This window comes from Natator depressus, chromosome 8 (assembly GCF_965152275.1).
Source record: "Natator depressus isolate rNatDep1 chromosome 8, rNatDep2.hap1, whole genome shotgun sequence".
NCBI lineage: Eukaryota > Metazoa > Chordata > Testudines > Cheloniidae > Natator > Natator depressus.
Window position 1 is genome coordinate 48892197 of NC_134241.1, and position 23415 is coordinate 48915611.

A 23415-nucleotide genomic window follows, 5' to 3' on the forward strand; every position below is an offset into this window, starting at 1 on the left:
ACCTTTCTGTGCAGTGCAATATTTCAGGCACTGTTGCACAATAAGGTCACAGTGAAGAGTAAGTATTTGCAAAGGCTCCATTTCCTGGCACAGAGGAAGCTGTTTAACAACGAGAGGGTTTTTTTCTTTGTTAAAACATCCTTTTTGAGCAGTAGTTCTGTTTTGGCAAGCATATGAAATACCCTTGCAGCAGGAGGATGTTGGAACAAAAACAGGACTGTATCTCTGTTGTAGGGTTGCCAATTTTAGTTGGAGGTTTTTCTGTAGGTTTCATCATGATATAATCTCTAATTAAAGATTAATCAGTAATTCCTGGAGACTCCAGGGCAATCCTGGAGGGTTAGCAACCCTACTCCGTTGAGATTAAAGAGAGGAAATGCCTTACCCATATCTTCCATTAGGATTGTTAGGAACATAGTTGCGGAGTAGGAGGAAAATTAAGAAAGCTGAGTAGCATGTTTATGCAGTGGGTTCAAGAATTCTTTGTTTTGAAGCAATGTTTTGGTTGAGTAACTCATGAACGTTTATTACAGAGGCAGTATCTTGCTATCTTAGAGGCTGTAATATATTTCATTTTATTTTTGTTCAAAGGAAAAAACTGCCATCTGTCCTCAAGTGAAGAGATGATCTTTGTCAAATGTTATCATGTGGAGAATTCCATTCTTCAGTCATAAGGAAGTTCTTCATAAAAACTTGAAATTTTGTCTTTATTTTACATAGCTCATAGATTTCCCCCCCATCCCTTCTTTGGTATGAAAGACTAGAGGCCATTAAGCAAGGGCTAAGGCAAGCAAATCTGCTGCTCTTTGCAAATTCATTTAAGATCCCCATATTTAGCCCATTCTTCTTAAGCCAGCTGCTTGATGGGGACTCTCAGAATATGTTTGGCAGCCTGTCTGCTCACCCTGAAACATCTTTAACAAATGTTTCTGCCTTAAAGCCCTTGGACAAGAAACATCATTCCAATGATAAAAAATGCATTCGTTATTCCTCTCTCCCTCCTCCCCTAATTTACTTACACTGGTCTGGTAGTATTTTACAACCACTTTGCACAGGGATAGGTGACTACACAAGGTGTAAGGCAGGGGAGAATCAGTCTATACATTGAATATTTTTTCATTTCCGAGTTGATCTGCATCACTGTTCTGGAGTCTGTATACATTTCAAAAAGAAAGGCCTTCTCCCCATTTGCACTCTTTCTTGGCAGATGTCATTTGAATACACACTAGAATCCACTGGCACAGATTTTGGAGAAAAGCAAGTCAACAGAGCTGGAGAAAGGTTCGTTACTAGGCTGCCCTGTTTTGAGATCCAGCAGAGGAAGGACAGTTGATTCTACATCATTTTCAGAACATAATATTCCTATGGAAGATTTGAAATCAATATTTAGTAAAATGGGGCAGGACAGATTCTATTTTGGACCTGAATAGACTATTAAGAGCATCTCTTGAAAATGGCTCTTGTTCATTACCACTGTGTTTTGTGTGGGATTTTATTATTTAACCAATTTCCCTTAACGATCACCAGGTCGAAGCAGAATATTTTTCTGGTAAAAAGGGTGCTTTTGCACTCAGAGAAGCCTATAATCAGTGTGTCATTTGGGCCTGAACATAAATAAATATGTTTGTAAAGAGCACCATAGGGACGGAATTGGAATCACTGCCCTTCAAGTTACATTTCCATAGCACTGTTTCAGTTTTTCTAAACAGGCTCTGTCAGATGGGGTACTGCATCTTCTGGCTTAATTCAATGTTGTTTCCCACAGCAGCAATCCTGCCTTAACTGTGCACTCATGCCTTCTTGGTTTTTACACTTTTTCTCACTCTCATACCCACCCACAAAATATTCACTTGTCTCTTTGTTCCTTCATTTTAAAATTGATAAGAATTAACTTATTCTCCTATTTGTTCCTCTCTTTCTGCAGAGGGAGAACCGCAGGCTCCAGGAAGCGAGCATGCGGCTGGAACAGGAGAATGATGACCTTGCCCATGAACTTGTAACGAGCAAAATAGCCCTCCGAAATGACTTGGACCAGGTAACACAGGCACTGATTTGTAGCCAGGCCTGAGCCTGAACTCCTAATGTTAGGTGGTGGGGAGGGCAATGGCAGTATTTTGCATTCACAACTGAATGAGTGCAAAATTGAAGGCATTATTATTAGTGTCTTTCTTTATCTGCTCCCATTGAGATGCCTAACTACCTGATCTGTAACTGCAGTCAAGAAGCTAAGTGTCTAATGGATGCAGTTGCAGGCACAAATATTGGCACCAGTGGACACCAAATTACCTGTGCTACTGCAGTCTGTTTTGGAAAATGTAGACCTTAATCTCTAATGCAAATATCAGAATATGGCTACTAACTTGAAAAATTTATGCCATGCTCTCCAGAATTTTAAATTGCTACAATGTCATCCAGTATGTCTCTCACCTCACCCATTCCTCTACTCTTCCAAAACCATCTAATCCCAGCTCCAGTTACCAAGGTAGCAGACAGCACTCCCAAGAAAGCTATGTGGGGCTAGCACCAAAAGTTGAGATGTTTAGTATTTCCATCAGTAAAATGCTTCCTACAAAATCTAACCTGTGGCACAGAGGACAAGTGCTGGGGGAGCTGTTCACATGATTAGGTTGACTTTGGGAAGGTTATACACAACTGGGGTGTTGTCTTATCTCTTTGCAATAATGCAGTGCACTTCAGAGCTTCAGAATGTATTCTGCTACATTCTTTAGAGGTGAACTGTTAGTAATCAATAGTGTATTAAATAATAAACAGGACAGATTCTGCACTCTTACTTCATTGAGTAGCATCTTACTCAAACTGAAGCCAGTAGGTGCTGTTCTGGGGTAAGGTGCTCCTTGGTATGAGTAAGGGTATCTGAATCGGACTGTGCTTTGACTGTATACAGTTCCCAACTTACATAAAGAAATACAGTCCATGCTACAACCCTGCAGTTACTCTAACTCTTAAAAGTCAGTGTCTGCTGTTTTGGGCTCAGTTATGACTAAGAGCCTGAGCCATACTGATAGGGGAGATGCACAAGAGCAAAGGATACGGGAAATGTCTCTGGAGGCTAGGAGTAGATGATAAAACCTTGTGGGATGCTAGGAGATGTATCCTCCCCAGCAGCAGTTGAAATACATGCCAAATTGTAACACTTGCTAGCTCCACAGCTGCTTATTTTCTGCCCATTCCTGCTCTCATATTTTAGCTGTCTTCTATGTAGGAGATTGAAGTGGCTTTTTTACCTGTAGTTCACCCCTGCTGTGGCAATAGCTTTGTCTCTCTCTGTGCAACTGTTGTCTTCCTTCCCCACAAGAGTTAATGACACTTATGATGGTGCTAGGCAGATGAGCACCTGGGACTGAGCAAACAGAAAAAGGAACTGATATTCAGATAGTTCTTTCAAGTGTTTTTAATGGTTATGTTGAACCATGTATTATGTTGCTGGTCTAGGGTCTAAAACAGGTTGGTTTGTTTTTTCTTTTTAAAGTTGGCAGGACCCCTTTACTATCCCCATACCTCCTTTGCGCCATCAGATGCTAGCATCACTATCCCCTTCCTTTCACTCTTCTCTTGTTTTTGCCCTCTTCCATACTGCCACTTTGTGTGGAATGACCTACCAATCCTCCCACCTTCCTCTTATTCATATCCTTGCTAAAGACTTGCTTCATCTCTTTTGCCCCCCTCCCCGAACACTAACTCCTCTCACTGTGTTGGAGGGGAGGAAACCTGTGGGTGTCCCCACTGCATCTTGGTTATTCTTGTAGATGTAAGCTTCTAACGGTAGGGACGTTCTTCTCGTCTCATAGCACCTTGAGTGACATCCTGGCCCTACTGAAGTCACTGGCAAAACTCCCATTGACTTCAGTGCAGCCAGGATTTCACCCATCCTCTGCATTTAACTACTATTAATAACCAGTGGCAGCATGGCAAAGAAGCAAGCTATAGTGCCAGTGATGGTGGGAAAACATGGTGCAGGTCACACACACAATTTCTGCATTAGGTAATCAATCATTCTGCAGTGTTTTTTTCCCATGATTTTGCAGCCAGTGAGTTATTTCTGGCTACAACCATTGCCTGTTCCATCAACTTGCTTATCAAACAGAGTGAGTGCTGCAATGCAATATTAATCTATGAAATGGGGAAGTTACCTAGCCACTGACTATACCTAACACTGGCAAAACCTCTTTTTCACTGTAATCAGCTAGGCTAGCAAGGTACCCCCACCATACCAAGACATTTCTGGTACTCTTGAATGTCTCATAGTCATGCCTAGCTCTTCAAATGGGGGAACAAATTCACACATCCTGACCAACATACATTATCTGGCTTCTCCAGAAAATATTTTTGCAGTGTTTTTACAATGGTAGATAATGCTCTTCTGCGTCTTATATTGGCCTGCACTCTAAGTATTGTAATACAAACAATACTTGAAAGTGTAAAGTGCTAAACAAACTCTCAACTCTCCTGTGATGTAATATCTTCCCCATTTTACAGATGTGGTAACCAAAGCACAGAAAGATCAAGCCGCTTGCCCAGGTCACACAGGAGCTTGGTTGAGAACCCAACCCACTATACCATGCTGCCTCCCTTCTGATTCGTAGTCTTCCTTTTATTTACATCAGAGTCACACATACCCTAACATAAGCCAGGAGTCTCACACGTGATCCAGGATCCTTAATTGCTCTTAATATGGCCCAGCACATTTTCTGTTAGAGTATCAAATAGTCGTGTGGATTTGCACAGCAGCTGAAACATAATGCAATAACCAAGCAAGCAGTTACTAGAAAAAAACGTGTTTCTGCTGCAAAAAGTGAGCGTGGGAGAACATAGGAGGAAGAGTTGCATCAAGGTTTTTTTTAGCTCATCCCTTCTGATTGTCAGGCTGAAGACAAAGCAGATGTTCTGAACAAGGAGCTTCTCCTGACTAAACAGAAACTAGTGGAGACTGAGGAAGAAAAGCGGAAGCAAGAAGAAGAAACTGCCCAGGTAAGACTTGTTTGAGTGTTCCCACCTAACCAAACACACACACACCACAAGAATTTGAGGGTCGGTATTAAACAACGGTATCAAATGTTTGTTAGTGCCCCTCAAAACATTCATTCTCTAAGTCAGAGTGAAAATAAAAAATGCACATAAAGAGAGAAAATTAAAATTCTCTATTTCTGAGCATCTTTTGTGTTCCTACTGGAGCTTTGAGGGTCCCATTTTCCAACATTTAATCCTGTCTCCCAACATCCTTTTTACTGCCACTGTGTAAAACACCCACACCCAAGGAGGCCTAATCAGACTCTCTTCAGAACCTACAAAAGTAGCTGGAGGCATGGCTGTTACATAGAATTTGCCATGCTGAATCAACAAGTTAAAGCTATGAGTTGTTAAGTGCTTCCAGGCTGTAAGCCCAAGAATGGTATGGAAATGATCTTTTTCCTTACTGGGTCTCACCTGATACTGGTTTACAGATTTTTTTATTTTTTTTAAACGTTTAGCTATTTTAAATCCTGGACAATGACCTACATATAAGTGTGTTTCAATAGCAAAAACCCCTCTGATCATGCTTGAGGATTTCTTTGATAACTGTCTGTAAACAGAAGCTGAAGCAATGAGACTTATTTGCTTCATTGCATTAACCAAAGGTTATCAGTCTCCCACAAAAAAAAATATTTCATAGTTCTGTTTCTCTAAATTGGAGAGTCCCATCCTCTCTCCATCTGTTGCTAGAGCTTTACTACCTCTAGCAAGAGAGACCTTCACTTCTGTTGAAAGGTCTCTGTGTTCTTTATGGTGCTGAATGGCAGGATGGGATTTAATGGTATTTTAATGCACTGCCATATAGGTGGTCAGTACTGCCATTCTGAGCCATTTGGGCTGGAGAGGTCATTGTGATGATCCTGGCATGTTCTGCCTTCCATACTCAAATATAATTTTCTCCTGGGTGAAAAGGATCTGGGGAACTCAAACACTAAACAACAATTGGCTGTCTAGTGGGCTCGTTTATATTCAGTCATAATCAAAGATGTTCCCCATACTCTAGAGCAGAATTTCCCAACCAAAGATATGCAGTAAATGTCCCTGTTCTTAGATAGCTATTCATATTGCTGAGAATACAATCATACTACTAAAAGATAACTGCACATTGACTAAAACAGAGGCTATAACAAGTCTTTTTTTTAATACCAGGCTTTATCAAGTAGTGGGAGTTGGTAATGAAGAGCTATAGTGTTGATACAAATGCAGAGAATGTTCAAGAGTGAAGTCATCACTCACATGTTGGAAAATTCCTCAAAGCACACCTACTAATATGATTTCTCTCCTTGAACTTTCCAGCTGAAGGAAATCTTCAGGAAACAACTAGAGAAGGCGGAATCTGAAATAAAGAAAACCACAGCCATTATTGCGGAATATAAACAAGTAACATTTATAGAGAAACTCCTGTTTCATATAATTATTTGTAAACCATTTTTAACGTCTTTCTACTCCCCATCTCAGGCAAGCTGACTGTTCAGCGTTTTAGTATTTGTACTTTTGACCAGGGCATGTCTCATTTCAGGTTTTCTGAGAGCATGAATTGTAGACAGTTATATTCTTTCTGGAGTTGTCCAAGTGGAATCTGCCACTTTCTGTAGAGAAGAATACCTCCTTATCAAGCCATTCCCAACCCACTACAGTGCAACTGCCTCTTTTGCCCTGCTCCTGGCTAAGGATGTAGGCCAGCTCCCCATGAAATTAGTCAAATCAATCTCAGTGTTAAGGTTGCATCTTGAATACTACCATTTAGACCTTTTTCATCAGCCTTGCTACCACTAATGTATTCATTCTGAGGAAATGACGGTGTATGATTTCGGTGACGCTATAATAAAATACTGCTGAAATGTACCACAAAAAAAAATTTTTTTTTAATAAACTTTATAAAAGGGATTGTTTTCTCTCTTCCAGATTTGTTCCCAGCTGAGTACCAGGCTGGAGAAACAACAGACAGCAAGTAAGGAGGAACTGGAGGTTGTGAAGGTGAGAATGAGGCCTCTGTATGTGAAGTGTCTAACTCAAATATTCATAGATGCTGGCAGTAAAATACTGAAAGGAATTTGAACTGCAGCCATATAGTAGCAGCCTTGAGAGTCAGGAAGATTGTCTAAACTACCTTCTCAGATGTTTCACAGGATGGAAACAATTGTAGAGTACATGTCCCTTCACCATGCCGTTGTGGATATCGGGTATGCTGGAGTTTCCAAACTGGAGTGCACAGAATGCTTGTATTTCCCCCGCAGAAATGTATGTATTTTGCAGGAAGCATGGAAGGATAAGTCTTTATATGTTCTAATAAGCTGAGAAAGGGAGCCCTTTGGGGAAGCTTTTGAAGTGCATCTCCATTTTGCACAGTGCACACAGGCACAGCCCAAGACAGAGAGAGCAAAGGTTGCTTTGGACTTATGGATTCTGGGCAGACCAGGGAGCTGCTCTTAATTATGGTGAGCTGGCCTGGTCTGCCCTAGACTTTCCATAACCATCCCCCTTCTGTCCTGAACACCAAGGCCTTGTGAGATCTGCATAGAGCTGTCTCTGATTGTCCTACATAGTCTCCCCACTAGCGGAATTTTCCCCAATAAGGGACTTCACAGCACCTGTATGCTGCCACAGCAACATACGTGGAATCCCTCCCTCTGTTTCTGTAGTTCTCAAACTTTCTGAAGTATATAACTGTTGCTATCCAGTGGCAAATGTCTGCCTTGTACTAGGGTTAAATATTTTACTGCCTACTATTTATGATACATTAAACCAAGGGTTTTACACATGCTTTACAAGTAGTTGGCAGTACAGCAACATACATATCTTCCCTCTCATACAAAAAGACATTTCTGAAATGAGAATACCAGCCACTCTACTTACTGTTTGTGAAACTGTAATTTTAGAAGAATAAAGACTGACATGCATCTAGTTTCTTAAAGCATTTCAGTAAATTTTTTTACTTGTTTACTCTTGCTAGGTGGTCTGAGAGCCATGTCAGCAGGATTACATTAGCAGACACTTGCTATTGTTAATGGTGACCAGATATTCAACCCAATATTAACAAGAGGGAAGGAATGCAAGCCAAAATAGGGAAAGAAAAGTTTAAAGAATATTTAGATAAATTAGATATATTCAGGGCTTGATTAAATTCATTCTAGAGTAGTTAAGGAAATAGCTGAAGCAACCATCTTCGAGAACTTATGGAGGACAGGTGAGGCCCCAGAAGAATGGAGAAAGGCAAACATAATACGGATCTTAAACTAGGGGAACAAAAAGGACTCAGGGAATTATAGACCAGCCAGCTTAACTTTGATACCTGAAAAGTTCCTGGAACAAATTGTTAGTCAATTTGTAAGCACCTCTTCAAGCCAACCCAATATGGAACTTGCTGTTGTCAAGTGTTCTAGACACTAGGAGCATTCTGTAAAATAATATCACTATTACATGCCAGTATTAATAGCAAAGTAGTGGCCGTTGCATCCAGCATAGAGTGATTGCTTGTGACAAGTAGGGAAAACCTGGGTGGGAGCGGGTTTCTAAGCAATATCACATGGCTGTAATATTTTTTTTGCCAAAAGCCATATTAACCTTAATATTAGATCAAAGGTATTCTTTTTTTAAAGCAGCAAGTTTGAGCCAGAGAAAAAACCCTGCAATCTACTTTGTCAACAAATATGCTAACATTAATGCAGTACTGCAAAAATATCACAAGTCTTGACAACAAGAGGGTAAATGTGACTTCTGAAGTCTAGATGTGTTGAAAAAATGCTGAAAGTATTAGGAATTCTTATCCTGGTGCATGTGCCCATATCTGTTGTTCATGAACTTCTAAAATCATTTGAGGTAACACCGCATGTGACAATCTCACACAGTTAGTGGCTCCATTTGCTTTTTGATGGTAATCTAACATAAAAGAGCGGCTCTTCCAGGAAACAGGACATCTGTAACATAGCTAAAAATGGATTCTCTGGCTGTTCCAGGGTAAACTGATGGCTTGCAAACACTGCAGTGAGATTTTCAGTAAGGAAGGAGCATTGAAGCTGCCTGCTATAAGCAGAGAGACCCAGGGAACAGAAAGAGATGATGAGAAGGATGCCCTCAAGAAGCAGCTGAGGGAGATGGAGCTGGAACTGGCACAGACCAAATTGCAGCTTGTGGAAGCAAAGTGCAAAATTCAGGTATATGTACAGGTATCCTACTGCAGAAAAGACTGATTGTATTAAGCCCTATCTACTCTATGGGGAATTTAGTTGCAATGTGACTGTCTCCTTGACTTTGGTTCTGCTCTGTAGTGTAGATGGTGCTAGAATGTTGCTTTTATGCAGTGACACTAAGGGCTATGTCTACACTGGTACTTCCACTGGTAAAACTTTTGTCGGTCAGGGAAGACGCTCTCCAGCCGACAAACCTACCGCTGCTCGTTGGCGGTGGTTTTATTTTGCCAGCAGGAGAGCTCTGTCCTGCTGGCAAAGAGTGGCTATACAGGAGACCTTACAGAGGCATAACTGTAGAGGCAGAGCTGTGCCACTGTAAGGTAAGCCATGTAGACATAGCCAAATTGAAAGGAGTCTCCTGTTCCTTTCATTCCTGCACCAAAGCTGAAGGGAGTCATTCTTGCACTCCCTACAAGGCTAGCCAAGCCAAAGGGGGCTAAGACCACTGCAGAAGAATGCATACTGCACCCTCTTAAAGGGTGGCACAATGGCCACATTTAACTTACGTGGTAGGGAGCTCTGGAAAGGGTATGAAACTCAATGCCTCCTGTAGATCTGCTGGGGGTAAATGTAACTGTACATTATTCCCAATCCGTGGCAGTGACTATAAAACACAATCCAGCCTTTTAATAACATAGTGCTATGTCCAAAAAATAGCTCTCGTTTGTGGCCCTAACTTACCCCAGTCCTGTCTGGCATATGATTGTCTGTTGTCAACCCTTTTGTTCTTGAAGTACCCTCTCCTCTTCTGCTAAGCTTGTGGAGTCGCTCTCACCACAAGTCAAAACGTCCATCATGCATAGTAGTATCCCTTGAGGCATCCGTCAGTACCCGTGGCAAGGAGTTTCATTGCAAGCAAGGCAGCCCCTCCGCTCCTCAGACACTACCATTCCTCTGTTGGTTCAGTGGCAGCTCAAGATACGCCCTTCCTTTCATACTATTCTACTTCTAGACATCTCTACACACAGCTGCCAAGCCATCAAGGCACCATACCATTTGTCTTTTACCCTCCTATAGATTAAATCTTGTTTGCCTACAGTGTGTCTATATGCTCGTCCATACTATTGCTACACCCACACATCACCTCTGAGGGTTTATTTTATGCCAGTCTAATTGGACATAACTGATTTTGTGAATTCCCAGAAAAATGGGAGGTTTTTTCACTCTTCCCCTGTGGTCTTCAAAGAAAGAGTTCTAATTTGTAGTAATATCTTCTGTAGTTCTACTGCCTCTCCCCTCTCCTCCCCTGACTGTAGAAGGAAAGAACTCCGTTAAAGGGAGTGACTTTGAAGATGCCTCTCTAATCAATGATTTTCTGATCAACTCTGACTATTCTACTTCCTTAGGAACTGGAGCACCAGAGAGGAACCCTTATGAATGAAATCCAAGCTGCTAAAAACTCTTGGTTTAGCAAAACCCTGAACTCTATCAAAACAGCCACGAGCACACAGCCACCCCAGCTGCCTCCACCATCCCAGTCACCCAAAGAGAGCAGTACATAGTTCCAGCCAGACTCCAGGCACAAGAGCACAAAGAATAAAGCAACTGAAGCCCTGGAGGATTTTCCCAGGGGTCTCTCCTCTTGGGAAAAGGACAAAAGGCAGGAGTGCAGGCACTGAAGTGAAATCCTTCAGTGTCTTTACTCATTCTGGTGTGACCCTTTCCAAAGGGAAGTTATTTAAAAAATCCAATTTTATGTTGAATACTTATTTCCCACCTGCCTTCCTGAAAGCCACATTCCAAAACCTTCATCCTTTTACACTTTATTTTATATGCTTAGATGTTAAGATGGGTCAAATAATTCAGAACTAAGTGTTTAGTATGTGAACTAATTATAACTACAGCTGTTTTCTTTTTGGGAAAGAAGGAGGGCAGCATAAATCTTGTCAAAGAAAGCACAGTGTAATGCCAGGCTCTATACTGCTCCATACTCATGCCATGGGATCATCTCATGTTTACAGTGGTGATTGCATCCTGCAGCGAAGCATTTCCCATTCATTATAAGTCTTAAGTCACAACCAAGATAGTCTTGTGCTCTCTCTGGCATAGCACATGTGTTTATAATGTTCCTTGCGAATATTGTATGTGTTTGATTCTGGCAATTAGCTTCCTGCACAAATTCAAGGAGCGCAGGTCTTCCAGGCGCTGAGTGGCAGCACTGTTTAATTCTTGTGTGTCGCATCTGAACTGGAATTTAAAGTGAAATCTTCTAGTTCCCTTCTTATTCTATGTTTTATTTTCTGAACTGGATAAATGATTCCCTCCATCAGAACAAAGGGAAGGATATATTCCTTGGGTGGGGTTTGTTTGGGGGTTTTTTGGCCAACAAGTAGATTTGAAACCTTGCTTAGTTTTGACATTCTACTACCCCTGTGCAATAAAATCTGTTTTTTTTTTCCCAGCGAAAAGTTGGTGGAAACATTTTCACATGAAACACTGGGCCAAGGTTTAAGGCTTGCACTTGGCACAAAATTGGAAGCATCAAATCAAAATACTCTCTTTGCACAGGAGAAACAAACACCACAGAACAGTTTATTTGCTTTTGACACTTTATTAGGGAACCCTAAGTTCCTGTATTTTTTTTTAAAGGACAAAATATTAAAAATGCAAGACAATAGACTTTACTCATGAGGTAAATTTTTCTGATTATTCTTGAGTCTGTCTGAAAACACGATTGTCTTGTTTTATATCTCTAAGTTGAAGTGCAAAAGCAGTTGTCTTTTTTTTTTGATTGAACATAAATGTTTATAGAAATACTTATTTCATGAAAAATTGAACTATTGCTTAAACTGATGGAAATATTTTTTAATTATATTTAACATGTCTATAAGAAGGTCTTGCAGATAAATACTGTTGCTGGACAAGAGGTTAGTTGTGCATTAAGTTTCCCCATGTTATAAAATGTTTCAGGGACATTAGCCCTGTTTTGATTTTAAACTTTAAGTAATGCAATATTTTATCAGCTCTGTACAATAAAGTTTAATGATACTCACATCCTGCTTCATTTTCAAGTATATTTTCAGAAGATTTTTACATATAGTACAAGTTTAATATTTACCCTATGCCAAATGAGACATTTTGAAGAGCAGTCAGCTGTTTGAAATAGAAATCAAAATGTAGTCACTATCCGCAGGCAGCAAAAGTCCTGCAATTTGGTGATGTAGGTTCTTTTTTCTAAGAACAGAGCTGAAAAGAGTTAAGTTCCTCTCTTTAGAATGGTTTATAAACTTACGTGGGAGAACAGTGTTTTGTCTAGATGTTGTTACAGAGTGGAACCAAAAATAAGAGGGTTCTTCAAATGAAACTGTATTTTGGCATGCTTTCCATAATCAGCTTATTGCTATTAGTAATTCCACTGGACAGGAACGCTGGTGTTTATTCAGTTAAGTATTAATTTCAGCATTGAGATGTCACTGGAAAGTGAATTAACAAACGTGAATTAAGTTATGTAATAAACTGGAGGTGACAATCATATACATTAGGATAATTACCATATTGTAATACTAGGAGTACTGTGCTCACAGCCAACTTTATTACTGGTATCAAACCACCAGTTCTGTCCAAATTTCTCATTTAAATTCCAATCATGCCTAGAGGTTGATTTATATTGTTTTCCAAACAAGGTCTTCAATGCAGTATAAACAGAAAAGTGATTTAAAAATGGCAATTTCTGGCATATCTCCAGTCGTAAAAATGTTTGCTACTTGTTAGCCATGCTGAGCTGTTACAGTTATCGGAGAGGAAATTGGATTCTATTTTACCTTCATGTGATAGCAATAAAATTATCAGTCCAGTGCTGATGACAGAATCTTCACTCCTGGTTATGATCTAAGAGGCTTGATTTTTCTAACAGCCCCCAACCCCCCAATCCCAGGTTGAGTGTCTATCACCTCTAATTAGAAGAATGAATAACCTTTAGACTTTAAAAACTGTAAATCTTGTTGGAATCAGTGAAAGAACAAATAAAATAGCACTTTCCTGACTGTAATGACAGTGATATTCAATAACATGGAAAGCTAACAAGACTTTAGGGTTACAAGATAGGAGGTAAAATCCCACTTCCTGGCTGTATATACAAATAACCTACGATTGTCATAAGGATTAAAAAATTGGTTTTAGTTGGCCCTCTCGGTGAAAGACAGAATTAGGTATATGATGGAAATGTGCACCTTCAGGGTTGGCTGACATATTGTATGTAGTAAAGGTTGATGTTTGTACAGATTTTTTTCAATGGGAGACTTCCTGAATTGAAAGTCTCACTGAAGCGAATGTGTATCTGTTCAAACAGCACTGAAACAGTTAACATAACTCAAAGTGTGGAAGTAATTATTTTTTTAAATCAATATCAAAATGCATGCCCAGTTCCAACAGTTATACTAAAGTTAATTTGCGTCCGTCCATATGTAAGGAGCAAGCATTATTGGGGATTTTTATTTTTATTTTTACTTCTATTCAGAACAAGTAATTTTGAAATATGGCCTTAATTTCACAAAGAAACAAGTCTCTGTAAAATATATATTTTGGTGCAGTTATTAATCTTGTGGATATTAGTGCCTCACTGAGGTGCACAATGCAGAAAGAACAAGTATATTTTTCCACTTTATACACAAGTTTGGGTGAAACACCTAACAGGATAAATAAAAAGTTGGATTAATTACATGGTACATCAATTCACTAATCATATCTTTGTGGATCAAAGTTGAATTTATGTAAAATAGTAGTGCATACTTCATATTACTTAAAAAAAATTGAAAAGTTAATGACTTGCCTTCATTCAGATAAATTGCTCAAGGTTCTTATGCTTCAGTCCTCAGTAGAAGGAAAGCACTGAACCATGTACCCAATATAGCCAGCTGACACACACATCCCAGCCTCTGCCCTGCTCATTAGATTGTACATCTTCCCATTTGCTATAGCTAAGTTATCTTTAGATAAGCAGAAAAAATCTTTTTGTATTATAAGTTGTATGGCAGGACTCTGTGTAGCCATTGAATTTCCTGTTTTATGCTGGTGTATTTTGTTTTGTTCTCTTATTTCATTAAAAAGCTAGTTTGAAGCAAAAAGCAGGTGCGAGGTATCTCGGTTCACTAGAACAAGAAAGGAGAGTCAGGCAGAGCAGAAACTCATCCCTCAATACCAGAGTATATTCATCATAGCAGACTCCTGTAGTCTGAGAAGAGACAAATACATTACAGCATTAGGTTTTGTTGCAAACACCAGGGGTGAAATCCTGGCCCCAGTGAGACAATGACAAAACTTCCATTGACTTCAGTGGGGCCAGGATTTCACCAGTGGAGTTGAGTTTGTGATATGCTGACTAGCCTTGGTGGTAGTGTTCTTTAACAGAGTAGAAAAACTGCCCATACTGGCTGCTACAGTATCATGATTTACAAATTAAGTATGATAAAATCTTGCTTTCCTGATGCCACAACCTCTCAGTAGGAAGTGTGCATGGCTGAATTCTGACATCCCTGTACTGAACATGTGAACTTTGTTATTTTTCATCTCCTTGAGAAGCCTTTAGTACATGTTTTACATTTGAACATCTAGGCAGTGGTTTTAACTAAGAGCTGAATGATAGTTCTCTTGAACCCATAGGAGCCATCAATGGATGATGCCTTGTAAAGTAGTCAGTTGTTCAATAGCTGTCTTTACTGGACATATGGCGCTACATATGCCCACCGATGTAATGCAGCACCATACATTTTCCTCTTAAAAATATAGTCTGGTTAGTATACTACCCATCCCATGGAGAGGTGTCCCACAAAAAAAGCATTTCTATCCAAATAGTGCTAAATGCTCACACACTACATCCCTTTCATTCTGAACTATTCAGTGTAGAAAATGTCGCAAGTTGACTTCTGAACACCCCCCAATGCACCCTCTAAAACTAGGCTATGAGACATAAAAAGCATCCAGTTTTAAAGAGATTCATAATGAGAACTAAAAACTGGAGCATATAAGGGCACTACACACAAGCACTAATTACAACCCTACCTTTCCTAGTTCAGAGGCCTGCAAAACAACATTTCATGACCATTACTCACTTTGTACAGGTTTGCCCTTCAGGAATACAGAGCTGTCATTAATTTCTTCCAGACTCCCAGTGGTTTGCTATTGAATGTATTTCATGCCTATTTTTACCTGGAAAAAATATGGCTCAAAAATAAGAACTTTACTTCCTTCCCTTATTTTCTTATTCAGTGAGACTTGTTTTTATTTAACCTGTAAAGGAGCATATATGCATCTTTGGAAGTTATATATAGAATAATATATAGGAAACTGAATTAGGAGATAAAATACATCAGAAGAGTCTAGTGTCACAAATTTCATTCATGAGATTTGATAACCACCAGAATCCTGGGCTGTACTAATTTCCTTTCAGTTTCTCTTATTTTTGTATTTTATATAATACATTGAGCCTACTACCAATTCATATAAACAAGAGAAAATGTCATTGGCATCTTTGCCTGATTCCCTCCTTTTAACAAACCCCTGGAGGAAATGAATGTGGATGATGTTTTCAAGAATTGTATTGGGAGCCATTTCACTTAGAACCATCACCTTCTCTTAGAAAGCCCAACTCTGGAGAGAATCTTCTTTATAGTTTAAGTAGAAAATACAATGATGTCAAGTGCAAGCAAAGATGGGCCCTATCCAGATCCCTAGTTTTCCAAAATTTAAAGGGGGTTCAGTTCCAAGGGTTTTATTCAGCCTCTTGAAATAGGGACCAGCTGCAAAGCTTGGATCCAGCGTGAAGGTTCCCCACCTGTTGGGTTATTCAGCTGCACAGTCTTGATTTGGGTCCATCCCTAATTATAAGAGAAATACACTGCTAGTGGACTAGGGAGCTACAGGAGCTTTGTTGTGTTAGACATATGATTTGGGAACATTTCTATACTGCCAATCAGTCGCTGTATAACCAATCCATGTATCATATAAACATATAAAGGTAACACTTGTTATTAAAAGTGTAAATTAATGTACATCATCAGAAGAAATGTTTACTTTTTTAATTGTTAGACATGTTTAGATCAGTATCTTGTTTTCATTGTGTGAATGATATCTTGTAAAATAAACAGAAATGCAAACAAGATGGGAATGAGATGCTTGTTTTCATAAACTGCTTACATTACTGATACCCTCAATGTCTGCTCAAGAAATGGTTTGACCTCTATGTACAATAATAAATCTTATTAACACTGGCACTTTTGATATGCTTACAGCAACTCAGTTTGGTCATTCTCAGGCATGCAGCATTAGTGTATCAAGTCCTATCACTAAGGTTAAGATTTTGTCAGTTATTTTTAGTAAAAGTCAGGGACAGGTCACGGGCAATAAACAAAAATTCATGGAAGCCTGTCCCTGACTTTTACTAAAAATAACTGGGGAAGAGGGGGAAGGGGCACTGACCGCCACAGGGGACTGAAGCTCAAGTCCTGGGGGGAAGTAACTGACAGCCCAAGCGGGGGGGACAGAAGCCAAAGAAGTCAGAGAGGTTTGTTAAAATGTCACAGAATCCATGACCTCTCTGACTAAATTGTATCTTTACCTATCACTGAATTCACACTTAGAAAGTCCGCTAATGGATGTTATATAGCAAGCAACTAATTTCAAGGGTCTGGGGCAGGGAGTCAATAGGCAGACTTGTGGGTCAAATCCAGACCACCAGACACTTTTCAGTGGACCCCAAAATCTTTTTTTACTTAGCATCATCATTATTATTTTCTCTGGAGTCTAGATCTTGACTATACGTTGACCAAGAAATTTGGACCTTGACAAAAAATAATTAACTACCCCTAGATGGGGTAATGCAGTACCACACCTGTATCTGTGGTCCACAGCTCAATTGCTGGCAGTCTGTGGAGAACTGATACGTCACATGGCTCCTCTTTTCCAATTGTTTCTAGAGATGCCTGGGGTCTTCAGACCCTGCAGGCTTACAAAAGCTGCTGGAAGTAAAGGTGCCAGTCTGTCTATATACAGTATACACCACTCCTAGAGGCTGATGCTACACAAGGAGTGAGGTTACAGGGTCTTGCGTATCTCCCTAGCAGAATACACAGTGGAAGCAGGCAATGGGGCAGGCAAGCACTATACCCAAGAAGAGAAGGAGAAGGTGGTTGTGCAGTAAGGCCAGGGGAGCAGACTAGAAAAGGGACAGAAGCTTGTGCTGGGGGAGAGGAGCAGAGAAAAAGAGGGCCAGACAGCTGGGAAGCGCGAGGGGGCAGGAGGGAAGGGAAGACACGGAATAAAAGTAAGGGTATGTCTACACTACGAAATTAGGTCGAATTTATAGAAGTCAGTTTTTTAGAAATCGTTTTTATATATTCGAGTGTGTGTCCCCCCACAGAAAATGCTCTAAGTGCATTAACTCGGCAGAGTGCTTCCACAGTACCGAGGCAAGCGTCGACTTCCGGAGTGTTGCACTGTGGGTAGCTATCCCACAGTCTCCAGAAATGAGATTCAAAAGTTCGCGGTTCTTTTCCTGTCTACCTGGCCAGTGCATCTGAGTTGAGAGTGCTGTCCAAAGTGGTCACAATGGAGCACTCTGGGATAGCTCCCAGAGGCCAATACCGTCCAATTGTGGCCACAGTACCCCAAATTCGACCCGGCAAGGCCGATTTAAGCACTAATCCACTTGTCAGGGGTAGAGTAAGGAAATCGATTTTAAGAGCCCTTTAAATAAAAAAAAAAAAAAGGGCTTCATCGTGTGGACGGGTACTGGTTTACATCGATTTAACGCTGCTAAATTCAACCTAAAGTCCTAGTGTAGACCAGGGCTAAGATTACATTTTTGCAAAAGAAAAAGCAAGGAACACCCTTTTCTAACATAAGAATGGCCATACTGGGTCAGAGCACAAGTCCATCTAGCCCAGTGGTTCCCAAACTTTAACAACCTGTGAACCCCTTTCACTAAAATGTCAAGTCTCACGAACCCCCTCCTAAAAATTAATATGTCCAGGGATTTTCTTCTTTACCTGAGTATAAATTATAAAAGCAGTGACCTTGGAAATACAAAATTTGTTTTTATGACATGCTTATTATACACTAATATTACCATTACAGTATTATTACATTATGAAAATGGCAACACACTTCCAAGATCTCACTTTCATAGCTTGTATCACTTTGAATAAGCCTGTTATAAGACAAGGCTCCTATGTTTCATCAAGGAGTATCAGATGTGAAACAGCATGAAGGTATTTAAGAAGCCAACTCAAGGAGTTCTTCCTACACAAGCACTCAGGTCTTGAGCAGTCCAGGCAAATGACGCACGTTGCAACAAAGCTTAAACTTGTTCTTCATAATAATTTAAAAAACAATATTAGCTGCCTATTTAATTTTAAAAAACAGCAAAAAATATCCACCTCCCTTTCCATTTCTTATGAGTCTTGAAGTTGAAATCTCCTCAGTGTGATAGATATGCTTGCTTTGATCTGCTTAGCTCTTGGAAGTCCAGGGGCTCTGGGCTGCTGGCCACATGCTGCCCGGCGTCCCTAGGGACAGCTCTGTCCGCCATTAGGGAATTTTTTCCCCAAGAACCTCCTGTAACATTTCGTGAACCCCAGTTTGGGAACCACTGATCTAGCCCAATATCCTGTCTTCCAACAGTGGCCAATACCTGGTGCTTCAGAGGGAATAAACAGAACAGGTAATCATCAAGTGATCCATCCCCTGTCACCCATTCCCAGCTTCTGGCAAACAGAGACTAAGGACACTATCTCTGCCCATCCTGGCTAATAGCCACTGATGTATCTTCCATGAATTTATCAAGTTCTTTTTTGAACCCCATTATTGTCTTCACTTTCACAACATCCTCTGGCAAAGAGTTCCACAGGTTAACCGTGCACTGTGTGAAGAAATACTTCCTTTTCTTTGTTTTAAACCTGCTGCCTATTAATTTCATTGGGTGACCCCTAGTTCTTGTGTTATGAGGAGTAAATAACACTTCCTTATTTACTTTCTCCACACCAGTCATAATTTCATAGAACTCTATCATATCTCCCCTTTGTAGTCTCTTTTCCAAGGTGAAAAGTGTGTCCTATTAATCTCTCTTTATATGGAAGCTGTTCCATACCCCTAATAATTTTTGTTGCCCTTTTCTGCATCTCTTCCACTTCCAATGTATCTTTTTTGAGATGGGGCAACCACATCTGCATATAGTAGTCAAGATTTGGGCATACCATGGATTTATATACAGGGAATATATTTTCTGTCTTATCTATCCCTAATGATTCACAATGTTCTGTTTGCTTTTTTGACTGCCACTGCACATTGAGTGGATGTTTTCAGAAAACTATCCACAATGACTCCAAGATCTCTTTCTTGAACGGTAACAGCTAATTTGGACCCCATCATTTTATATGTATAGTTGGGATTATGTTTTCCAATGTGCATTTCTTTGCATTTAGCAACATTTAATTTCATCTGCCATTTTGTTGCCCAGACACCCAGTTTTATGAGATCCCTTTGTAACTCTTCACAGTCTGCTTTGGACTTAACTATCTTGAGTAGTTTTGTTTCATCTGCAAATTTTGCCACCTCACTGTTTATCCCTTTTTCCAGATCATTTATGAATACGTGGGACCAGTACTGGTCCCAATACAGTCCTCTGGGATGCACACCACTATATTTACCTCTCTCTGTTCTAAAAACTGGCCATTATTCCTACCGTTTCCTATCTTTTAACCAGTTACTGACCCATGAGAGAACCTTCCTTCTTATCCCGCTAAACTTCTTACTTTGCTTAAGAGCCTTTGGTGAAGGACCTTATCAAAGGCTTTCTGAAAAATCTAAATATAGTAGAACCTCAAAGATACGAACACCAGAGTTACGGACTGACTGGTCAACTGGACACCATGTGAAACTGGAAGTTACCAATCAGGCAGGAGTAGAAACCAAAAAATAAAAAAAGCAAGTATCATAGTGTGCTTCTATTGCGTACCACACTGTGCTTACATTGCATCTTAAAGGTAGGCACATCTGGGCCTCTGTTATGCTGTCTTCGAAAAGTTTCCATGCAGCTTGCAGTTATTTCACTTTTGGCAATGTACCTTTTAATTTCTGTTTATCTAACTTCCTCATTTTTGTGTAGTTCCCCTTTTTGAAATTAAATGCTACCATGGCGGACTGCTGTGGTGTCGTCACCCCCATAGGGATGTTAAATTTAATTATATTATGGTCACTATTACCAGATGGTTCAGCTATAGTCACCAGATCCTGTGCTCCATTTAGGACTAAAGCATTGCCTCTCCTCTTGTGGGTTCCAGGACTAGCTGCTCCAAGAAGCAGCCATTTAAGATGTCAAGAAACTGTATCTCTGCATCTCATCCTGAGGTGACATGTACTCAATCAATATGGGGATAACTGAATTCCCCCATTATTTTTGTAGCCTCTCTAATCTAATCTAAAAAAAAAAAAAAAAGGAGTACTTGTGGCACCTTAGAGACTAACCAATTTATTTGAGCATAAGCTGTTGTGAGCTACAGCTCACTTCATTGGATGCATTATGCTCAAATAAATTGGTCAGTCTCTAAGGTGCCACAAGTACTCCTTTTTTTTTTTTTTTTTTTGCGGATACAGAGTAACACGGCTGCTACTCTGAAATCTAATCTTTCTGAGCATTTTGCAGTCAGTATCACCATCCTGGCCAAGTAGTTGGTAATATAGCCCTACTGCTATATTCTTATTATTCGAGCATGGAATTACTATCCATAGAGATTCTATGTCACAGTTTGGTTCCGCTAATATTTTCACTTCATTTGACTCTTCGCTTTTTTACACATACAGCACCACCCTCCCGCCTGCCTGACCTGTTCTGTCAGTCCGATATATTTCGTACCCTGGTATTCCTGTGTCCCATTGCTTATCCTCATTCCACCAACTTTCTGCGATGCCTATTATATCATTTAATACCAGGCACTCAAGTTCACCCACCTTATTATTTAGGCTTCTAACATTGGTATATAAAAAAGAAAAGGAGGACTTGTGGCACCTTAGAGACTAACAAATTTATTTGAGCATAAGGTTTCGTGAGCTACAGCTCACTTCATCAGCTGCATTCAGTGGAAAATACAGTGGGGAGATTTATATACACAGAGAACATGAAACAATGGGTGTTACCATACACACTATAACGAGAGTGATCAGGTAAGGTGAGCTATTACCAGCAGGAGAGCGGGTGGGCGGGAGGGGGAACCTTTTGTGGCGTTCTGTTATTTTCTTTGTTGGGCCCGTCCTGTAGTAGGTAACTTCTGGGTACTCTTCTGGCTCTGTCAATCTGTTTCTTCACTTCAGCAGGTGGGTATTGTAGTTGTAAGAACGTTTGATAGAGCTCTTGTAGGTGTTTGTCTCTGTCTGAGGGGTTGGAGCAAATGCAGTTGTATCGTACAGCTTGGCTAATGCCATTAGCCATCACCTTCAGCCCCCAACTAAAACCTCTCCAACACATCATCAAGGATCTACAACCTATCCTGAAGGACGACCCATCCCTCTCACAGATCTTGGGAGACAGGCCAGTCCTTGCTTACAGACAGCCCCTCAACCTGAAGCAAATACTCACCAGCAACCACACAACAGAAACACTAACCCAGGAACCTATCCTTGCAACAAAGCCCGTCGCCAACTGTGTCCACATATCTATTCAGGGGACACCATCATAGGGCCTAATCACATCGGCCACACTATCAGAGGCTCATTCACCTGCACATGGGATATATGCCATCATGTGCCAGCAATGCCCCTCTGCCACGTACATTGGCCAAACTGGACAGTCTCTACGTAAAAGAATAAATGGACACAAATCAGACGTCAAGAATTATAACATTCAAAAACCAGTCGGAGAACACTTCAATCTCTTTGGTCACTCGATTACAGACCTAAAAGTGGCAATTCTTCAACCAAAAAAAATTCAAAAACAGACTCCAAGGAGAGACTGCTGAATTGGAATTAATTTGTAAACTGGATACAATTAACTTAGGCTTGACTAAAGACTGGGAGTGGATGGGTCATTACACAAAGTAAAACTATTTCCCCATGTTTATTCCCCCCCCCCCCCAGACATTCTTGTTAACTGCTGGAAATGGCCCACCTTGATTATCACTACAAAAGGTTCCCCTCCCTCCTGCTGGTAATAGGCTCACCTTACCTGATCACGCTCCTTACAGTGTGTATGGTAACACCCATTGTTTCATGTTCTCTGTGTATATAAATCTCCCCACTATATTTTCCACCGAATGCAGCCTATGAAGTGGGCTGTAGCTCAAGAAAGCTTATGCTCAAATAAATTTGTTAGTCTCTAAGGCGCCACAAGTACTCCTTTTCTTTTTGCGGATACAGACTAACACGGCTGCTACTCTGAAACCAATTGGTATATATGCACTTCAAAAAACTGTCTAGGGCTAAACTGTCTCTAGGGCTAAAGGTGCTCACGTACCTTCCCCCGGCTACTGGTCCATGACAGCTGCAGTCACCAGCGCCCACTGAGCAGGGGCAAACCAGCTGGCAGCTGTTGAGGGCGGAGGAAGAGCCCCATAGGAAGGGGCAGCGAGCGCGGCGACGCGGGAGCCTAACCGGGTCTAAGGACGCTGCCGCCCGGGTCGGTACCTGAACAACACCGTCCTCCGCGGCTCTCCTCGCACAGCGCGGCCCCTCTGCCGCACAGCGCCGGCTCCCCCGTCCCCCGCGGCGAGAGCGGGGCTCCTCACCCTTTCCTCTGGGCGGCCATTGGCCAACCAAGAGCGACCCCCAGTGCTCCGCGCAGAGCAGACACTCGCCACGGCTGGTGTGACAGTCACCAGCTGAAGGGGGATGGCGGTGGAACTGGGACACAGCCCCCCGGGCGGCAACGGTAGAGCCGGAGCCCCCTGACCAGAGGCGCCCGCCTCCCCGCGGCGAACACCCCTTAACGCGGCCTGGGCGGCGCCTCAGCTAGGCTGTCTCCCTGGAAACGTCGCGCCTTTCATAGCCCCGCCCACTCCGTTCCCGCTCGCAGGGCGCACGGCGATAAAATGGCCGCCGAGCGCCTAGCCAGCTCTGCAGTGGGACCTTCTAGGACGCCCGGACTCCTGCGAACTCTATGCCTCTTCCTGCTGGGAGCGAGAAGGGGCGTGGTTTATGCGGCTCTAGTCGCTAAGGGGCGTGGTTCGGGCTCCTGCTCTCAGGCGGAAGCCTGGGATCGTTACTAGGGGGC

The 23415-nt window shown here is 41.2% G+C and overlaps 1 protein-coding gene and 1 long non-coding RNA gene across 6 annotated transcripts in view; one reads left to right on the plus strand and one right to left on the minus strand.

Annotated features, from left to right (window-relative positions):
- Positions 1 to 16308, plus strand: part of RABGAP1L (RAB GTPase activating protein 1 like) — a 549683-nt gene extending 533375 nt beyond the window's left edge. For all 5 annotated transcript variants that reach the window (XM_074960979.1, XM_074960980.1, XM_074960982.1 and 2 more), the window contains 6 exons: positions 1925 to 2035; positions 4885 to 4989; positions 6328 to 6411; positions 6937 to 7008; positions 8988 to 9185; positions 10568 to 16308. In XM_074960979.1, coding sequence (XP_074817080.1) covers positions 1925 to 2035; positions 4885 to 4989; positions 6328 to 6411; positions 6937 to 7008; positions 8988 to 9185; positions 10568 to 10723 — 726 coding nt within the window. In that variant the 3' untranslated portion in view covers positions 10724 to 16308. The remainder of the gene's footprint in view (positions 1 to 1924; positions 2036 to 4884; positions 4990 to 6327; positions 6412 to 6936; positions 7009 to 8987; positions 9186 to 10567) is intronic.
- The window catches only part of LOC141992197 (uncharacterized), a 36553-nt gene extending 13734 nt beyond the window's left edge, over positions 1 to 22819 (minus strand). The window contains exons 1-2 of the long non-coding RNA XR_012640549.1: positions 22660 to 22819; positions 6298 to 6367 (exon numbers count right to left, since the gene is read on the minus strand). This is a non-coding gene — a long non-coding RNA (uncharacterized LOC141992197). The remainder of the gene's footprint in view (positions 1 to 6297; positions 6368 to 22659) is intronic.
- Positions 22820 to 23415: the final 596 nt, after the last annotated feature.